This window comes from Nicotiana sylvestris, chromosome 4, assembly GCF_000393655.2.
Source record: "Nicotiana sylvestris chromosome 4, ASM39365v2, whole genome shotgun sequence".
Lineage (NCBI taxonomy): Eukaryota > Viridiplantae > Streptophyta > Magnoliopsida > Solanales > Solanaceae > Nicotiana > Nicotiana sylvestris.
Window position 1 is genome coordinate 88,023,556 of NC_091060.1, and position 22,653 is coordinate 88,046,208.

General features: G+C 36.1%; 1 protein-coding gene across 1 annotated transcript; it reads left to right on the forward strand.

Annotated features, from left to right (window-relative positions):
• Positions 1-13,330: 13,330 nt before the first annotated feature.
• On the forward strand, positions 13,331-13,957 carry LOC104246052 (histone H3.2). The gene has a single exon (XM_009801785.2). The coding sequence runs from the start codon at positions 13,417-13,419 to the stop codon at positions 13,825-13,827; it is 411 nt and encodes a 136-aa protein (XP_009800087.1). The 5' UTR covers positions 13,331-13,416; the 3' UTR covers positions 13,828-13,957.
• The last annotated feature ends 8,696 nt before the right edge of the window (positions 13,958-22,653 follow it).

The window sequence follows — 22,653 nt, forward strand, 5'->3', positions numbered from 1 at the left end:
AAATGACACAATGAAGCTACAGCAACTCTCGGAATTTCATTCCGACACATGGATCAAAATCTCACCTATCAACCGGAATTCGCCAAAATACTAACTTCGCCAATTCAAGCCTAATTCAACACCATAACCTCCAAAATTACTTCCGGTCCTGCTCCTAAGTCACAAATCACCTCCCGGAACTAACAGAACCGTCGAAATTCACATCTGATCCCTCTAACTCATAAGTCAACGTTCGGTTGACTTTTCCAACTTAAACCTTCTTGAAAGAGACTAAATGTCTCATTTCTTATCAAAATCGCTCCAAATAAATTCTAATGCACCCAATACCGATAATGAAACATGAGGAAGCAAAAAATGGGACGAACAAGATAGTAACTCATGAGACGACGGGTCGGGTCGTCGCAGTATTGAACCTATGTGGTCGCACACTAACGAGTGTTCTTATCTTTGCTAAAGGATTAATTACTTTATTATTTGTTAATTAAATTAAGGAATTTAATTAGTCAAATAGATTCAGTTATTAGTCAAAATGAAATATTATTATATTTTTTGCTAGCACAGAGGATATAATTAATATTGTGAAAAAATTGAAGTTTTCTATTTGGAATAGAAAAATTAAATTATTTCTCTTAGTTGAAACATATATGTGATATATATAATATAAGTTATTATTGATTTATATAAATGTTATATATAATATTAATTTATTCTCCAATTTGGAATTGGAATTGTAAAGACGTGAAAGTCCAATTGGACTAAGTAGCGTTCGGCACTCCAATCCCTTTGAGAATGGGATTCGAATTTTTATAGAAAATTCCATCAAGTTTATTTTTGGAATAAATTTTACCCTAATTAAATCATTACCTCAACCAAACAGGAAAAAGGTTTATATGTGATGTTATAGAAAGGGTGATGGAAGAAAATTTGCCACATTAATTCTTGAGAAGAAAAATCACTTTGTGAAAGTGAGAGTGCAACACAAGCCAAGAGAGAAAATACAATTACAAGAAAAATGTTTCTTGTTCTTCTTATAACATTGAGTTGAGATTTTTGAGAAAAATTTCAACACAATAATTCGTTCAATTTTGTTCATGGGTTTCATTGATCAAAGAGTTGATAGCAAGGATCAGTCTCGGTGTGGATACGCATAGAGTCTTCGCACTATCGAAGAATTTGAAACGAGACTTTCTTCACCAGGTACGTCTTAGATCCGATCTTTGACACGTAAATAAATTTTAAACATGAAAAGATCTTTCTAGGATTGTTATTGTCTTCCGCTGCGTGTTGCGAACACCTATACGCAATCCTTCAGTGGTATCAGAGCCGTGGTTTATTATGTCTAAAATTTATTTAAAAAATATTTTAATATTATATTTGAAGAGTTCAAATCATAATACGTATTGTGCAATAGTCAAATCATTTGAATGTTGATATTATTTTATTGTGGATAAAATATGTATTCATATAACTATTGAGATAGTTCAAAACTTGAATTTGAAATTTTGTATTAGATACGACGGGAATCTATAATAGGTTACATGATTCTATTGTTATTTTTAATTGTTATTAGTTCATGAGATGTTAATTAATAATGATATTCTGGCATGAATTACTTTTTTGTGATATATGTGATATATAGATTAAACATGTTAGAAGAATGTTGAATTTCATTTTTATGTCACATGCTTGTTCGTTACATAATTTTGAATTATTTGATACATGTGATGTAAATTAATTTAGGACTAAGCATGTAGACAACTTGAACTAAATTCACATGCTATAAAAGATTTGATATTCATGTTATTAAAAATTGTTTTAGTAATAATTCCCTCTTACTAAAATTTGAGTTCTTAAATAAAGAGCTATCCATCAAGGTAAATAATTTTACTTATTTCTGGTTTATAAGGAGCGGCCTGACTACCAGGAGACTTATAGTTCGAGAATATGTTAAAATTATTTATTGCATTAGATGTATGGATTGAAAGAATTATTCAATTTTACATTAGACGCCTGAACCACTCGGGGGAGTATAAAATTTAATAAGTTATTTGCTATCATGATGGTTGAACTCAACTATGCCAATAGGATCGACCTGACTACCGGGGGACTATTTGACATAGAGCTATTTAAGAAAATTGTATGAGGATACAAATTGGTAAGAGTACCTACCTTTAAAATATATGTGAGAAACGACTTGACTTCCAAGGGGCTGATACATATTGTTAAAGAATTTCTTTACTCCACTAACAGAAATAAACATTCCGTAAACTATAATGAGGGTAAATAGTTTAAAATAATTAGTGAAAATATCATTTAGATAAAAGTTCATGTCTTTGTGATATATGCAAATATGTTCTTATACCATTGCCTTTTCTTTTCTATATTCTAGATTTCTCAATATGTTTGTTATATCACTACGTGAAATACTTGAGACCAACAAGTTGGTAGGACCAAACTTTGATGACTGGTATAGAAACTTGAGAATTGTTCTCATGCATGAAAAGCTCATTGATGTGATCGATAAGTCTGAAAAGATAGTGTCACGACCCAAATCCCGGTCGTGATGGCGCCCAGCACACTACTAGGCAAGCCCGACCATTATTCAACACTTAACCCAATTTATCAAAAACAGCGGAAAGAAATATCAATTAAGCAAGATTAAAGTACTGAAGATTTTAACAAAATACACAATATAATCTCACTAGGACCCGGTGTCACGAATCTGAGCCTCTAGAATACAGAATATCATCCTAATACACGGTATATCCAAAGTCCGATAATGCGGAAATAAAGAGATAGGATAGGAGGGAGAAGATCAATGGCTGCGAACGCCGTGCAGCTACCTCGATACTCCCAGAGGCTGGATCTGCTGATCAACTGGATCTACTGAGCCTGAGACTGCCCTGGATCTGCACACAAGGTGCAGGGAGTAAAGTGAGTACTCCGACCCAGTGAGTAATAAAAGTAACTACAGTCCGAAGATAAGAAAATCCAGTAAATACACAAAGTAAGCTACAATCCGAATATACAGCAACATATGGAACTGAGCAGCTAAACACCAGTATAAATACAAATACATGAATGCAATGCAATGCATATGATGGTACATTCCAGTACCCACTGCGGCGTGCAGCCCGAGCCATCCATATTTATTTATCGTCGACGGCGCTCACTGGGGGTGTGTACAGACTCCGGAGGGGCTCCTACAGCCCAAGCGCAATATCTTGGTCAGTCATTGTTACCTGACTGGTCAGCCATTGTTACCTGACCAATTTATATCATATAGTGTCATTGTTACCACTGTTCAAGTATATCATCCAGTATCATTGTTACCACTATTTCAAGTATATCACACAGTGTCATTGTTACCACTGTTTCAAGTATATCACACAGTGTCATTGTTACCACTGTTTCAAGTATATCACACAGTGTCATTGTTACCACTGTTTCAAGTATATCACACAGTGCCATTGTTACCACTGTTTCAAGTCACTTTATAATCAGTCCAGAAAATAATATAATAAGCTCCTTGGGCATTTACAAAACAGAAGTTCCCAGCCCGGAATACATTTAAAAATATCATTTAAGTTTTCAACACTTAGAATTATGGTTGAGTTTGCAAAACAACATTTAAAACCTTGGACTGAAATTAAATGATATGCAAATCATGCTAAGCAGTAATATCAATCCTCGAAGGATTTTACAAATCGGCACAAGGCCCCAAACATGGCATCAAGCCCAGTAATATCAATGAAGTATGTGTATCAATCACCAGTATAGTATAAACATCACACGGGATGGACCAAGTCACAATCCCCAATAGTATCCGACCCCGCACTCGCCATGGAGTGCGTGTCACGCCTCAATATAGCGTTACGATGTGAAAGTCCGGGGTTTCAAACCCTCAGAACAGCATTTACATCTATTACTCACCTCTAACCGGCCGTAGACTAGTCCGCAATGCCCTTTCCTCTTGAATCGACCTCTTCGCGCGTCGAATCTAGTCAAAACCACAACAAATACGTTACAATAGGCTAATGGAATATAACCCAATCGAAAAGACTCGAAAAATGTCAAAAATCCCGAAATTAGCAAAACCCGAGCCCCGGGCCCACGTCTCAAAATTCAGAAATTTTTACATCAATACGACCCTTATCTCTCCACGAGTCTATACATACCAAATTCACAAAAATCGGAGTTCATTTGACCCCTCAAATCACTATTTAATTCTCTTAAGTTTCAAGCCCTAAACCACCATTTTTGTCTATAAATTACTTGAGTTTTCAGCTCTAATCCATGTATTTAACTTGGAAATAAGTAGAAACAACTCACCTTTGATGCTTGATGAAATCCCCCTTGAAATTCTCTCCAAAATAATCCAAGCCAAATGAAAGAAATGAAAGAAATAAGCCAAATCCGTGTTTAAAAGAATCTGCCCGTGCTTCGTCGAGTTGTACCTTGCACTTGTGCTATACAAGTTGTACATCCTATTAAAATTGTTCCTTGTCGGACACCTTCTGTTTAAACACCCATAACGTCTTGTATAAATATCCAAATGACAAACGGTTTGACTATTTAGAAACTAGACTCAAAGATATTTAATTTGATAGGTTGTACATCATATAACTCTTTATATATCCCGAGATATGAGCTTCTAAATCGGCTCCATGAAATCAGAAAATTTCTGGAGAAACAGCTCCACCAGTCATCTTTAATCAATCATAGTTTTCTCTACAAATGTCCAAATTACGATTTCTTTAGCTTTCTGGAAACTAGATATGAAGGGATACAACTTTCATTTTTAAATCATCTCAAAATTCCTTGTATATCAAAAGATATAGATCTCCGAAGTACGCTCCACGACTGCACATTGCTGTCCAAAAACAGCTTAGCAGCAGAAATTGCAGCAGCTTTTATTTTCACTAAAAAGGCTCTAACTCCATCATACGAACTCGGAATTAGACGATTCTTGTTCCTATAAGTCACAAATAATAATATGAACACAACCCTTCAATTGAAACTCAATTCGGAGCTTGTTTGCCCAGTTCAATACCCATTTCGCTCGTTAAACAATTAACTCACATTTCACGTCAAAAACCCAATCGCGACTTGATGAAATTAAACCAAAATTTCCAGATCAGTCCTATAATTTATGATTTAAATTTTTGAAGTCTCGAAATCAAATTTGAATCTCTAAAACTAAAAATGGACCCTTGGATCATTACATGCTTATGCTCAAAACGACAAAAATCTTCCAAAAACTCTTCCAAAACTTATCCGAGCCTCATGGGACCCTGAACAAAAATGCCAACATAATTCATAACATCATTAAAACCTTCTCAAATCATCAAAACACCTCAAACAACATCAAATTACCCAAAACTCATCGAATTCAAGCCTAAGTTTCCAAAAACTTCCGAAAATACACTTTCGATCAAAAACCCGACCAAACGATGTCCGAATGACCTGAAATTTTGCACACACATCACAAATGACATAACAAAGCTACATCAATTCTCAGAATTCCATTCCGACTCCCGGATCAAAATCTCACCTATCAACCGGAATTCGCCAAAATACTAACTTCGCCAATTCAAGCCTAATTCTACACCGGACCTCCAAAATTACTTCTGATCACACTCCTAAGTCACAAATCATCCCCCGAAGCTAACCGAAATCATCGGAATTCAAATCCGATCCCTCTAACACATAAGTCAACGTTCGGTTGACTTTTCCAACTTAAACCTCCTTAAAAGAGACTAAGTGTCTCAAACCTTACCAAAATCATTCCGGAATGACTTCAAATTTTGCACATAAGTCACATTCGACATTACGGACTTTCCTCATCTTTCAGAACCGCATTCCGACCCCGATATCAAAATTTCCACTTCCGGTCGAATTTTCTAAAAACCTTCAAATTTCTATATTTAGCCAAATGACTTCAAAATGACCTCCGGACATCCGAATTCACTTCCGGTCGCGCTCCCAAATCCAGAATCACCATACGGAGCTACTCCCAGTCTCAGAATCCCAAACGGACATTAATAACACTGAAATGCATTTTAAACCAAACTGATGCAATTTCTTCTAAAATGCTATCTTCCACAATAGGCGCCAAAATGCTCCCGGGTTATCCAAAACCCGATCCGAGCATACGCCCAAGTCCGAAATCATCATACGAACCTGTTGGAACCTTCGGATCCCAATTCCGAGGTCGTTTACTCAAAATTCCAATCCTAGTTCATTTCTTCAATTTTAAGCTTTCAAAATGAGAATTTCCATTTAGATTTGACTCCAAACTTCCTGAATTTTAATTCTGACCATACACACAAGTCAATATACCTGAGATGAAGCCATTCATGGACTCAAACTGCTGAATGACACACCGGATCTCAAAACGACCGGTCGGGTCGTTACAGATAGTCCCACCAGAGAATGATGCTCAAGGCACCAAGGTTTATCAGAAACACTTGGAAGAATGCCTTGCTATTAAACACATCATTCTCGCTTCTATGAGTTCTGAACTCCAGAGGAAACATCAGAATATGGATTCAACTGCAATCATTGAATATCTTAAGAAGATGGTTGATACACAGTTGGACATTGAAAAATCTCCAGTTGGACCCCTTGTCAATCATATGATTGTTCTTACCGAAGAACATGAGAAATTGGGGTACAAGCTTGGTAAAGAGCTTTCTGAAGATTTGATCTTGCAGTCAGTATATGATGCTGGATGTTTTCACTGTAAGAAGAAAGAGCATTGGAAGAGAAACTGCAAGAAGTATCTTACAACTCTAAAGGACAAAAAACAAGGTGAGACATTAATGAAAAATGTTTTCAAGGTTTCTTTAGCTACTACTAATTCTTCATTAAGGGTATTAGATACTAGCAGTGGTTATAACATCTGTAATATGTTGCAAGGGTTCAAGATAAATAGGAGACTAAAGAAAGGAGAAGTTAATCTACAAGTTGGAAATGGTGCAAAAGTTACAGCCGTAGCTGTAGGATCAATTTCTTTAATAATGCCTACGGGCAAAGTACTTATGTTGGATGATTGTTAGTACGTTCCTAAATTTGTTTCGAACATAAATGCAGCTTCTATGTTAGACAAACGTGGTTTTTGCATTATTATAGGCAATGGTATTTGCTCTATTAATTATGGTGATAATTTATATGTGAATGGCTATCTCCAACATGATGTTTATGCCTTCCCTAATGCGAATGCTAATTCGATTATGCATGTTTCAAGTCTTAAGAGGAAAAGAGATGATCATGTAAATCAAACATACCTTTGGCATTGTAGACTTGGTCATATTGGAGAGAAAAGAATTAACAAGTTGTACAAGGAAAGGTACCTTAACAAGTATGATTTTGAATCATATCCAACTTGTGAATCTCGTCTCAAAGGAAAAATGACCAAATCTCCATTTACTGGAAGTGGAGAAAGAGCTTCTGAATTACTGAGACTAATTCATACAGATGTTTGTGGGCCCATGAAAATTCAAGTTAGAGGTGGATATTCTTACTTCATTACTTTCACTGATGATATGTCAAGATATAGATTTGTATACCTTATGAAACACAAGTCTGAATCTTTTGAAATGTTCAAAAGGTTTCGTAGTGAAGTTGAGAAACAGACTGGTAAAAGTATGAAAGTACTAAGGTCTGATAGAGGTGGAGAATATCTTAGTGAAGATTTTACCAAATATCTCAAAGAGAATGGGATTCTCTCACAGTGGACACCTCCGGGAACATCACAACACAATGGTGTGTCTGAAAGGAGAAATCGAACCTTATTAGATATGGTGAGATCTATGATGGGGTTCACTGATCTTCCAATAAATTTATGGGGATATGTTTTGAAAGCAACAACATACTTACTTAATAAAGTTCTCACTAAGTCAATCTCTACAACACCATATGAGATATGGAAAGGATGTAATCCTAACCTTAAACATATTAAAGTTTGGGGTTGTCCATCTTATGTTAAGAGACTACAGTCTGATAAACTTGACTCAAGATCTGATAAGTATAGGTTCATTGGGTATCCCAAGGAATAATGGGATATTATTTCTATCACCCTTCTGACCATAAAGTGTTTGTGGCCAGAGGAGCAACCTTTTTGGAAAGGGAATTTCTTTTAGAAGGAAATTATAATGGAGAAATAGAACTTGATGAAGATCAAGAAACTAATGAATCAACACAATATAAAGATCATAAGACCCAAGTTGAAGAACCTTTATTGGATGTTTTGAAGTTGCCAAAGAAGTTGCCATCTTTAACGGTTGAAGTTCAAGAACAAGTTAATGAACCAGTTCCAAACCAAATTAAACAACAACCAAATCCAGCACAAGGTGAACAGGTTGTACAAGTACCTCTTCGAAGGTCTACACGAGAACGTCATGTACCAACTAGATTAAATTTAATGGTACAAGATGATGTATAAAATGAGGTTGATCATAATGATGATGACCCTAAGACCTATGAAGAGGCTATACAAAGTTCTGATTATGAGAAGTGGCAAAAGGCCATAGAATCTGAAATGGAATCCATGAAAGAAAATAAAGTATGAACTTTAGTTGAACCTTCAAAGGATATAAAACCTATTGGTTGTAAATGGGTTTTTAAGAAAAAGATTGGAGCAGACGGAAAGGTGGAGACCTACAAAGCCCGTCTTGTTGCCAAGGGATATCATCATAAAGGAGGAGTCGACTATGACGAGACTTTCTCTCCCGTGGAATGCTCAAATCTATTCGGATTTTGTTTGCTATAACAACATACTATGATTATGAAATATGGAAAATGGATGTGAAAACAGCTTTCCTTAATGGTGAGCTAGAAGCGGATGTGTACATGACACAACCTAAAGGTTTCACATCATCGTTTGATCATAATAAAATTTGCAAGCTACAAAGATCCATTTTATGGACTAAAGCAAGCTTCTCGAAGATGGAATATTCGATTTAACAAGACAATTGAAAAGTTCAATTTTGTTAGATGCGAAGAAGAACCTTGTGTGTACAAAAAGGTTAGTGGGAGCACAATTATATTTTTAGTGTTGTATGTTAATGATATATTGCTCATAGGGAATGACATACCGACATTGCAAAGTACCAAGATTTGGCTATCTGAACAGTCTCCATGAATGACTTGGGAGAAGCAGCTTATATATTAGGAATAAAGATCTATAGAGATAGATCTAGGAAGCTGCTTGGACTTTCCCAGTCTTTGTACATTGATACCATCTTAAAGAGGTATAATATGGATAATTCCAAAAGAGGCTATCTACCGATAGGCACTGGAATTACTCTCAGTAGGGAGGATTGTCCTAAAACACCTGAAGAGAGAGAACGCATGAGTAGGATCCCATACGCTAGTGCAGTGGGAGCTATCATGTATACCATGACATGTACACGTCCTGATGTGGCTTATGCACTTGGAGTGACTAGCCGCTATCAGACAAATCCTGGTGAGGAACATTGGAAGGTGGTGAAGACCATTCTTAAGCACTTAAGAAGGACTAAAGACCAATTCCTCATCTATGGAGATTCTAAGTTGAAACTTGAAGGTTACACTGATGCAAGTTTCTCTTCAGATAGAGATGATAGCAAATCTATTTCTGGTTATGTATTTACCTTAAATGGTGGTGCAATGAGTTGGAAAAGTTCCAAACAAGCTACAGTAGTTGATTTAGTGACTGAAGCAGAATATATAGTAGCTAGTGAAGCTGCCAAGGAAGATGTATGGATGAAAAAGTTCTTAACTGAACTTGGTGTGGTTCCTTCAATAGAAAGTGCGATTCCATTGTTGTGCGACAACACTGGAGCCATTGCTCAAGAAAAAGAACCAAAATCACACCTAAAACCCAAACACGTTCTGCCAAGGGATCACTTGATAAGAGAAATCATTGGACGTGGAAACGTCTAGATTCAAAAGGTTGATGGAAAGGAAACTGCTCCATACCCATTCACTAAAGCTCTCGGTACAAAAGAGTTTGACAAGCACAAGTGAAATTGGGAATAAAGTACACGAGCAATTGGCTCAGGTGCAAGTGGGAGATTGTTAGGGATATAATAGATATGGCCTGGATCCAATCTCATATTTGATGATTTGAACATATTTTTGTGAACGCTATTCGATATAAAAATATATGTCATTCTTCTATCATAGTTATTATTAATTGTTTGCTTAATTTGATAAGGTGCTTGATTAAATTTTGAGGCTTGTCATCGTGATAGAGATCATGATAATGAGAGCAAAGTCTCTTACAATTTAATCTAAATTTGTTCTTGATCGTAGGATTATTAATTTGGACATTAGTAATCTGGTTAGATCAATATTTATGTGATCGTCTTTATGGGATAAAGATTAGTTGATATCATTAACTAAATCACATAGATAGATGATGCATATAGAGATATGATCATTGAACCGACTCATTGGATAATTCCTAATGGTTAGAATTACCATAAAATGTCAATAGGATATTCTCTTGAAGAATGTGATGTAAGAATTTCCTTTGACCTGAGATTGTCATAGTAATCGACAAATTATTTATTGTGCTTTGATACCAGACACCTATGGCCCTAGAGCGATAGTTGAAAGGATATAGGGTACGATTAAATACTTGTAGAATTAGTGATTGATCAAGATGGAATTTGTCAACTCTTGGTAATGAGTTTAAGCTCCATGTTGTCATGAATTATAAACGATCAAATTAAGACCTTGGCCAGGGCAATTGAATGAAAGAAGAAAAGAGTTTCTTAGGTCATTCAATGGTCGATTATACTTGACATGAACACATAGTTGGTCGCCTATTAGGATTTGACAGTTGAACCATATCCTAGGGTGATCCAGAGCTATAAGGACAGAAGGAATTACTACATTATTCTTTTACTGGTTCTTGCGAGTAAATTGTATACTTCATGCTATCCGGTCGTTAAGGAGTATTGCTAGACATCACCCTTGATTAGTATATTGATGTGGTCAATTTACTACCGGTTTAGTATTGAACCTATGGGGTCGCACACTAACGAGTGTTCTGATCTTTGCTAAAGGATTAATTACTTTATTATTTGTTAATTAAATTAAGGAATTTAATTAGTCAAATAGATTTAGTTATTAGTCAAAATGAAATATTATTATATGCTTTGCTAGCACAGAGGATATAATTAATATTGTGAAAAAATTGAAGTTTTCTATTTGGAATAGAAAAATTAAATTATTTCTCTTAGTTGAAATATATATGTGATATATATAATATAAGTTATTATTGATTTATATAAATGTTATATATAATATTAATTTATTCTCCAATTTGGAATTGAAATTGTAAAGACGTGAAAGTCCAATTGGACTAAGTAGCGTTCGACACTTCAATCCCTTTGAGAATGGGATTCGAATTTTTATAGAAAATTCCATTTAAGTTTTTTTTTGGAATAAATTTTTACCCTAATTAAATCATTACCTCAACCAAACAAAAAAAGGGTCTATAGGTGATGTTATATAAAGGGTGATGGAAGAAAATTTGCCACATTAATTTTTGAGAAGAAAAATCACTTTGTAAAAGTGAGAGTGCAACACAAGCCAAGAGAGAAAATACAATTACAAGAAAAATGTTTCTTGTTCTTCTTATAACATTGAGTTGAGATTTTTGAGAAAAATTTCAACATAATAATTCGTTCAATTTTGTTCACGGGTTTCATTGATCAAAGAGTTGATAGCAAGGATCGGTCTCGGTGTGGATACGCATAGAGTCTTCGCACTATCGAAGAATTTGAAATGAGACTTTTTTCACCAGGTATGTTTTAGATCCGATCTTTGACACGTAAATAAATTTTAAACACGAAAAGATCTTTCTAGGATTGTTATTGTCTTCCGCTGCGTGTTGCAAACACCTATACGCAATCCTTCATCTACTGCCACATTAGTACTATTACATTCCGAAGTCTTTCTTTCAAAAATAATTCCTAAAGTATCGACAACAACAACAACAACAATCCAGTAAAATCCCACAAGGGGGTCTGGGGAGAGTAGTGTGTACGCAGACCTTACCCCTACCCAAAGGAGTAGAGAGACTGTTTCCGAAAGACCCTCGGCTCAAGAAAAAACAAAAAGACAAAAAGGGACAATATTAGTATCACCACGATAATCATAGAAAAAAAAATAGAAACATGAAATTTAGAAGAAAGAGACAAAGCAAAAGCGATAGTTAGTAAAATAGGTCCTGTACTAAAAACCGAAATAGTAGGACACAATATTGCCACTAGCTATCTTAGACAAAAACTCCATTAAACTATTCTCACAAAGGTACGATGTAAGGCAAAACTCGACTATCTCCTAACCTACAACCCTAATACTCGACCTCCACATCTTCTTATCAACCCTAATAATTCCTAAAGTATCACGACTCCAATTTCCTTCCGTAAGATGTTGTGATGGTACCTAGTCATTAAGACTAGGTAAGCCTAACATTTACTGAAATAAATTAACAGAATTCAACCAGAACAACTATTAAGCGTGATATTGATTTTTTTTTATAGTAAATCAATAATTCCGAGTGCAATACAATACCCAAAACCGGTAGTACAAGTCATAAGCTCTAATGCGTTTACTAGGAAAATTCTCTAAGTACAATTGTAATTATGTTTTTATATAAATTATCTTTCAAATAGAAAGCATATTAAAGAAAAGGAGTATTTTAAAAAAATATCAAATATAATATCACAATCCTTTCAAGATTTATTACTCTTTAAGAGATACATATAAAATTGAATACATTACTTTTGATGTTTGAGTTGTAACTATGTTGCAGGCTTGCAACTAATTTGTATATTATGATATATATCATACTTTTCGTATTATTCATAGTTGAATTATAATTTATAAATATTTTAAATAGATTATTTGTTAAAATTTGTGATTTTAATATAATTTTTATAATTATTTTCTATTTTTTATATTATCTTAAAATTAGTAAAATTTAAAGATTCGTGGGACTTATATGTCTCAGGGCTTACGCCTCATCTTATAAGAGGTAAAACAATTCGCCTCCCGCCCCGCCTTTTTAAAACTTTGGTTGAAAGATATCATCCAAATGCAATACAAAAGTGCAAGTTTCCATTTTCCCATAAAAGAAATTACTACTCCAAAAATAAGCAAAAAGCACCAGGATCGCGATCCGCGTCAAAAGTATAACCCCAATCTACACCATCCATTTCCTCTAAAATCGGACGGTCCATTTCCACCCGCGCCGAAAATTTCCCCAAAAGTCTCAAAATTTCATCTTCCTCCCTCCACATTCCACACATCCTCTTTCCCTATATATTCACTCACCCTTCAACTCCTTCCCCACACAAAATCACAACTTTCACACCATTCTCAACCTTTTCACCTCTTGCAAAAAATCCTTTAAAAATGGCAAGAACAAAACAAACAGCACGTAAATCCACTGGAGGAAAGGCACCCAGGAAGCAACTAGCAACAAAAGCTGCCAGAAAATCAGCTCCGGCAACCGGTGGAGTTAAGAAGCCCCACCGTTTCCGTCCAGGTACGGTGGCACTTCGAGAGATCCGTAAGTATCAGAAGAGCACTGAACTTCTGATCCGTAAACTCCCATTTCAGAGACTGGTAAGAGAAATAGCACAAGATTTTAAGACTGATTTGAGGTTCCAGAGCAGTGCCGTAGCGGCGCTTCAGGAAGCGGCAGAGGCGTACCTGGTGGGTTTGTTTGAGGATACCAACTTGTGTGCTATCCATGCTAAGAGGGTTACTATTATGCCTAAGGATATTCAGTTGGCTAGGCGGATTAGGGGTGAAAGGGCTTAGGTCTTTTTTATCTCTGGGATGTTGGTTAGTGTTTTGAAGAGGTTTTATGGTTGGACTTGGGATGTGGTGTTTTAGGTTGTCTTTAATGTAATGAAAGATTTGGAAATGAAAATCAATATTGTGTTAAAAAGCCTATCCATATTTTTGTTTCTTTGTTTTTTTTAAAGCATGGCTATTAGCTACTCTATATCTGAGCATATAGAATGGAAAAAATGTTTTATTGCTGGTAAGTAGTACTCCATTTCCAAAAAAAAGAAGAAAATCAGAAGGTTTTAATCTGTGATTAGGTAGGAATCTAAAAAGAATTATTTTAAGAACATATGGTTTTAAAATGAGAACCAAAACAATCATCAAATCGTATGCATTTCACTTTGATTTTTACAGCACTAGGCAGAGGAGAATTACTTCTTTCAAGATCTTGGACGGAAGATAGGAGATTAAAATCCAATGGTCAGAAGAACAAAATTATGTATAAAGTCATTTCTGACTGTAACTAACAAGAAGACACATTTTTAACATCTCATCATAGAAACTGATATGGAAAGACCTGTTATCTAAACCCAGGTGTTAAATCAGATAAGGCTAAGCATCAAAATGACAGGTTTGGACATGGTCTTTTAACTATGGGAATTTGAAACGACTACCCTTGTTCCAATGCTGTACTGAAGGTGAACAGGAGTACAAGGCAAAAGGTTTCATCATAATAAGCATAGTAAGCTCTAGCTCTTTTTTATTCATTTATTATTTATAATTGTTTGTTTGTGGTGAATACAAGCAAACTCTTGCTTCCATTCCCTGTCTTTAAGAGTAAAAAAGGAATGGATTCACTTGTCCGACCCTCCCCTTTACCAGCATGGCTGGCAAAGAAAGAGGGGAAATCAGGCTCTCCTAATTTCTCCATTATTTCTAGATACCACTCTTCTTGTTATATATATACCCCCCGCCTTGAGTAGAACTTCAAGTTTGGGAATGCAAGTTTTGTTTTCTGGAGAATGATTGGCAATAAGTGTAAGAGATCTGAAGTTACGTTGTTGAAGATTAGGAACCCCTCCACATGATCAGCATATCATAAGTGTTGCGAAAGCCAAATGTGTATAGTGTAAATGAGTCACAACTACTATACCAAAAATTATGGCAGCCACTAAATAATAAATAAGACAATAATACAACAATAAAAGGAATACCAGAATTTACGAGGTTCGGCCAATTTTGCCTACTTCCTCAGACACAACCAATATTTTATTTCACTCCAAAAATACAAGTGAAATAATACTAAAGAGAGAAGATACAAATGTTTTAAGAAGATAAGAAAGCAAATGAGCAGTGCGTTTAAATCCTAAACATTAGGCCTTCTTTTATAGGGTGAATTACCAACCAAAATTGGTACTTCACCGATGTGGGACTTTGGCACTCAACAAATCTCCACCTTGGCAAAATTCCACATCTTCAATTTTCTCTCAATAACAAATTTTGGTTGTGTCTTCATCTTCAGTGTTCAACAATGTTGATCAAATCCAAACAATGTTGAAAATTGACCGCAGTCACCACCTTTGTCAGCATATCAGCAGGATTCTCCGTAGTATGAATTTTCTTCACCGTGACTCCACCTTCTTCTATGATTTCTCCTACGAAATGATACCGAACATCAATGTGTTTCGTCCTTGCATAATAAACTTGGTTCTTCGCTAATTGAATAGCACTTTGACTATCGCAAAAAATTGTGATACTTTTTTGTTCAACACCAAGCTCTTTTAGCAACCCTTGAAGCCAAATTGCCTCCTTCACAGCCTCTGTAATAGCCATGTACTTTGCCTCTGTTGCAGACAAAGTAATTGTTGATTGCAAAGTAGACTTCCAACTAACTGGTGCCTTTGCAAAAGTAAACACATAACCAGTAGTTGATCTTCGTTTGTCCAGATCACCCGCAAAATGTGAGTCACAATATCCAACTACAGATTGATTGTCTTCCTGCTCAAAAACTAACCCGACATCTACAGTATTATGAATATACCGTAGAATCCACTTCACAGCTTGCCAATGCTCATTTCCTGGATTATGCATATATCTGCTAATAACTCCAACAACTTGTGAAATGTCAAGTCTCGTACAGACCATTGCATACATCAAGCTACCAACAACATTTGCGGATGGTACCTTTGACATATACTCCTGTTCAACTTCATCTTTTGGCGATATAGTAGTACTTAGCTTAAAATGGGGAGCAAGTGGAGTACTAACTGGCTTAGTCTTTTCATCTATGCCAAAACGTTGTAGTACTCTTTTCAAATATTCTTTCTGAGATAAACAGAGTTTCTTTGAACGTCTATCTCTTATTATCTCCATGCCAAGAATTTTCTTTGCCTCACCCAAATCCTTCATCTCGAACTCCTTCTTCAGTTGAATTTTCAACTTATCAATTTCTTCCGAATTCTTGAAAGCTATCAACATATCATCAACATATAGGAGAAGATATACAAAGGAACCATCTTCAAGCTTGTGCAAATACACACAATGATCGTATTTGCTTCTCTTGTACCCTTGCCGCAACATAAACTTGTCAAATCGCTTGTACCATTGTCTAGAAGATTGTTTCAATCCGTACAATGATTTTTCAAGTTTGCATACCATATTTTCTTTTCCAGCAACTTTGAATCCTTCTGGCTGAGTCATGTAGATTTCCTCCTCCAAGTTTCCATGTAAAAGCGCAGTTTTTACATCCATCTGAACTAGTTCCAAATCCAACTGTGCTACCAAAGCCAACATAATTCTAATGGAGGAATGTTTTACAACTGGAGAAAATACTTCATTGTAATCAATTCCCTCCTTTTGAGCATATCCTTTGGTCACCAATCTTGCTTTGTAGCGAACCTTTTCTTGGTTAGGAAATCCTTCTTTCTTTGTAAATACCCATTTGCACCCAATTGCTTTCTTTCCCTTCGGGAGATTGGCCAATCTCCATGTATGATTCTGATGAAGGGATTATATTTTATCATTCATGGCAATCCTTCACTTATCTTCTTCTGAACTTTGGACTGCGTCTTTATAAGTGGTAGGAACATCATTAGCTACAATTGAGGCACCACAAGCAACCGTCTCTATAAGACGAACATGTTTTGTTATTGTCCTTTTGGCCTGCTAGTTGCAATTGATTCAAGTTGTTGTTGAGGTTTTTGAGTTGGAATCTCCCTCTCTACTGGCTCTTCTTCCAGAGGATAATCTTCATTTGTTTCCTTCTCTGCTTCTTGTGTAGGAAAAATAAATTTTCACTCAATCTCCACCTGCTTAGAAGCACCCTCATTTTGTTTGGTATCTTCTGTTACCTTATTTACCATAGTAGATTCATCAAAGGTAACATCCCTGCTGAATATTACTTTTTTTGTCATAGGACACCATAAGCAGTATCCTTTGACTCCAGAAGTAATCCCTATAAAATAGCCTTCTTTGCCCTTGGATCTAATTTTGACTCTGTCACATGATAATATGCAGTTGAGCCAAATACGTGCAAAGAGTCATAATCAACAACAGGCTTTCCATACCATTTTTCAAATGGTGTCTTGCCATCAATAGCAGCAGATGGTAGACGATTAATGAGGTGGCATACATATGTAACTGCCTCAGCCCAAAATTCTTAGCCCAAGCCAGCATTGGACAACATACACCGTACCTTCTCCAGCAAGGTCCGGTTCATACGTTCTGCCACTCCATTTTGTTGTTTTGGAAGGACCCCAAACATCAGAGTGTACATAATCCAAAATGCCTTTAGTATTATGGATCGCTGTACCAAATTTAACCCTTGTCTGTTTCCCTTTAACACAATGCTCACAAAACTCCAAGTTGCAAGCCTTTACTCCTTTTAACAATCCTTGATCTGATAGAGTTTTCAAGGATTTTCCTCCAGCATGTCCCAAGCGCATGTGCCATAGCTTGGTTGCTTCTGCCTCTTTGTCGTCACTGGATGTTACTGTCGCTGTCCCAATAACTGTACTGCCACGATAGCGGTACATATTATTATTCTTCCGATTAGCCTTCATTACCACTAGTGCACCGGAGCATACTCTCATCACTCCATTTTCTGCAATGATTTTGAACCCTTTTGATTCTAGGGCTCCCACAGAGATGAGATTCTTCTTCAAATCCGGTACATATCGAACATCTATCAATGTTCTGATCATTCCATCATGGTTCCTTAATCGTATTGAACCAATGCCATATGAGGTAAGAGGGCTGTTATCCGCTGTGTGGACGACTCCATATTCTCCTTCTTGAAATTCCACGAACCAGTCCCTGTTGGGACACATATGATAGCTACAAGCCGAGTCCATCAACCATATGTCTGATGATGTTGATGACTCTGTTGTAACTAATGAGAAGTCTGAATCATCACAATCAGCTACATTTGAATCCATAATGGCCTTTCCATTGTTATGTTTGGCCTTATTCTTCAACTTCGGACAGTCTTTCTTCCAGTGCCCTTTTTCTCGACAAAAGGCACATTCATCTTTGCTGGGTCTGGATCTTGACTTGGATCTTCCCTTCTTTGTCCTCGTTTGATTTTGAGGACGACCCCTCACAAACAGTGCTTCTCCTTCTCCGCCCTTCTGTTTTTCTCGCTTTCTTTGTTCATAGCTGTACAAAGCTGAACAAACTTCTCTGAGAGAAATTTCGTCATTTCCATGGAGTAGAGTAGTTTCAAGGTGCTCGTACTCATCAGGAAGTGACGCCAACAACATTAAGGCCAAGTCACCATCATCATAAGTTGTATCCATATTTTGCAAATCTGTGACCAACTTATTGAAACTGGTGATATGTTCATTCATCGTGGTACCAGGAACATAGGTGAAGTGAAACAGTCTCTTCTTCATGTACAATTTATTTTGACTGTTTTTCTTCAAAAATTTATCCTCCAGTGCTTTCCATAATTTACTTGCAGAAGTTTCCTTTGTGTATGGATATTTCTGCTCTCTAGCAAGGTAGGATCGAATGGTACCGCAAGCAACACGGTTGATAATTCTCCAATCTTCTTCTCCAATAACATCTGGTTTCTTTTCTTCAATGGCCAGATCTAGCCCTTGTTGAAAAAGGACATCTAGAACCTCGCCTTGCCACATCCCAAAATGTCCGGACCCGTCAAAAATTTCTACCGCAAATTTCGCATTTGACACAATTCTTGTCATAAGCGAAGATGCCAATGATGACGTATTGTTGACACTTGATGTAGATTCTTCTTGTTTATTGTCTCCCATCTTTGACACAAATATTATTTAATAGCTGACGACACAAATCAAGATTATTTCCTTTCTGGTGTGGAAGATCAGACTAAACTGCAACCATAGAGCATACTGAGACAGAACCTTGACTCAGTTACCAAGATAAATCTTTTCTGATGTGGAAGATCAGACTATGCTGCAACCACATAGCATACTTAGACAGTACCTTGGCTCTGATACCAATTGTTGCGGAAGCCAAATGTATATAGTGTGAATGAGTCACAACTACTATACCAAAAATTATGGCAGCCACTAAATAATAAATAAGACAATAATTCAACAATAAACGGAACACCAGAATTTACGAGGTTCAACCAATTTTGCCTACTTCCTCGGACACAACCAATATTTTATTCTACTCCAAAAATACAAGTGAAATAATACTAAAGAGAGATGATACAAATGCCTTAAGAAGATAAGAAGGCAAATGAGAGGCGTGTTTAAATCCTAAACATTAGGCCTTCTTTTATAGGGTGAAGTACCAACCAAAATTGGTACTTCACCGATGTGGGACTTTGGCACTCAACAATAAAAAGCTCGAATTTCCTAACATATATAGATGATTCTTCAGAGATCTCCTGCTTATTAATTATTTTCCAAATAATGGATATAACATGCCTTAACTTTGCCAATTTCCAAATTTCAGTTGACAGCAATACGATACCTTCAGAATGTATTATCAAAGTTTCTAAATGGCACATACCTGCTGCTCGGGGTGCTACTTTATCGTTTTCCAAAGTTGCTAGGGGTGCTTACTTTTTTAAAGTCATCAAAGGTACTTTCCTCTTCATTGTAGTTAAGGGTGGCAAGTAGGCTGGTCTGTGACCGCGGGCCAAATGGGCTAAGTGAGCCAGAACCGGTAGGAGTGCTAGAGGTGGGCCTGGGCCGGTTCTTGGCTTTGAACCGTTAGGACCGGGACCGGATCGGTCCCTTGGCAGGCCAAACAGGCCCAACGGTAATTTTTTTTAAATAATTAGCCGTTTGACTATTTTAAAAAATAGCCATTGGCTATTTAGAAAATTGCCATTTAACCCCCCCTCCCCTTCCAAACTAACTTTGTTTTAACCCCAAACTTTTTATAATTATATTTTTCCTATTTTCAACTATAAATATCCCCTCATTCTTTCATTTCTTATAAAATCAATATCAATCTATCACAATCTCTCTCTAATTTTCTCCTATACTTTCTACTATTACTTACTTTATTCCAAAATATAGCAAAAAAATATTGAGGTTGTTCAATTTGTGAAAAGATTGTGAAGTTGGTGAATTGAAGTCTTCAAGTCTTCAACGATAATCAATTTTCAACAAGTTGTTCGTCAATTCGGTAAACTCATTCCAACTCTTAAGTCTTAATATTATAGTTTTGTTTGTTTTATTTAGTTGCTATTACTTGATTAATCAAGATGGCTTCCTTAAAAAATATTTTTGATAAAAATAATAATAAGGGAAAATTCAAGAGTGATGCTATTCCTCCTCCCCTGCCCCCGACTCCCCGAACCAAACCCTATATCCGTCCTACACCTGCTATTCTTGATAACGATAATAGTTTATTATAATTTACCGAGAGTCAATTTTGCCATAATATTGCAGCCGGTGAACAATAGACCATGAATTAATGAATGCACTTTATTCTAATAATTATAATACTATTGATGAAAATGATGTTGAGGAAATTGATCTTGATGAAACTCAACTGGATGATGATACACCCACTAGTCCTGCTTCTGATGTTAACCCAACTAGTGATAACCCTGCTAATCCAAATGATGACCCATCTGATACTCTTATTACTGTCCCTACTTTTTCTAGACAACCTACCAAACGGCTGGAAACATTTTCTGTTTGGCCATTTTTTACTCAACCGATTCCACAAAATAAGGCTAAGTGTAAAACTTGTGGTATGGAGTTAGCTTTTAAATATTTTTTTTTTGGGGGGGGGGAGGGAGGGGGGGGGGACTTTGACTAGACACATAAAAAACCCCTAAAGATAGAGTTAGATATGAATGTCTGAAAGCTTTGGCCGAGGAGAAAAATGTACCTACTCCTAGTCACACTGACCCTAGGAAAACTTGTTGATTTTTTAGAAAAATTTCACATTGCTACAAATGAATTTTCTGGGCAATATTATCCTACTATTTCTAACTGTTTATTTTATATTGCAGAACTTGCAAATTTGTTTGCTCATTTTTTAAATGGTGGGGAAATTCATAAACTTGCTATTGATTCTATGAGAAAAAAGTTTAAAAATATTTTTTCCCTATTCCCTTTTGCTATTATTTGGTACCACTTATCCTTTATCTCTCCCTTTTCTTTTATCTTCCATCTTTCTTTCTCCCTTGCTTTCCTCTTCTTCTTCTTGCCCTTCCTGAGCCGAGAGTCTATTGGAAACAACCTCTCTACCTGCATTAGGTAGGTGTAAGGTCTGCGTACAGACTACCTTCCACAAACCTCACTTGTTGGGATCAAACTCGATTTGTTGTTGTTGTTGTTCCCCCTATTTATGGTGTTGCTGCTTTGTTAAATCCTTGTATGAAATTAGGAGGTCTTTAATTTTGGTATGAAACTGTTTATAATGAAGATGATGAGTTGCCTCAACTTCCGAAAGCAATAACCTCAATTAGAATAAATGCTCAAACTATTTATAATGCTTATCAAGTTGCATTAAATCATGCTAGACCAAATGTTCCAACTCCTTTTTCTTCTGATTCTCAATCATCTAAAAGAACTGCAGGAGTAAGAGCACTTGGTGCTTCGGCGAGGTTTAGGGGTTCTCAAGGTTCTAGTAGTAATGATTCTCAATCTCGTTTTGAGCCATCTTTCTTGGATAAGGTAAAGAGTTCCTGTAAGTCACCAAACTCATGTATTACTCTTCACTAAGAGCATCAGTTTGGAATTTATGCCATTTTTCTTATGGAGAAACAAGTTCTCTAAACATCAGTTCTAATTACAATATGGTCACTCTGAGTTGTAACTTACATATTAAAAGGCTTTTCACGAAAATCAAAAAAGAAAACAAGTTCCCTTAAACCATGTAACTAGTTAACATTTTACATATGTCAGAAAGTACTTCGAAATATGGGCTTCAAAAATTATAAATGGGAAGCTTCGTATATGGACCTTCTAAAGCAAGTCAAGTATGTGGTTTGGGGAAAATATAATAGCCACTTACTACTGCAATTTGAAAATAAGCCATAGTTCCAAAAACTAACATAGAAATTTAGCACTTTTTCATGTGGATAATTGGATATAACAATTGGACAAAAGTACCCCTAACTAAAAATGCAGCGAAGACCTGCTGCTTCGTTTTTTCGAACTCCAGGATGCTGTCTAGGAATTCAGTTTCTATAACTTAAAACTCCAGGACGCTATCTTGGTATTCAGTTTTTGTATCTTAAAACTCCAGGATTTTGTCCCGGAGTTCAAAGCTTAAATACAAGCTAAAATGGCACAAATCCTGGAGTTTAGTTTTTGTAACTTATAACTCCAGGATTTTGTCCTGGAGTTCGCCTATTGACTGTCTAGATCAAACTCTCCCAAATAAGAGATTGCAATACTT

Bases quoted from the DNA above. Each gene is read 5' to 3' on its own strand.
- LOC104246052 (XM_009801785.2), top strand. From the start codon at position 13,417: ATGGCAAGAACAAAACAAACAGCACGTAAATCCACTGGAGGAAAGGCA.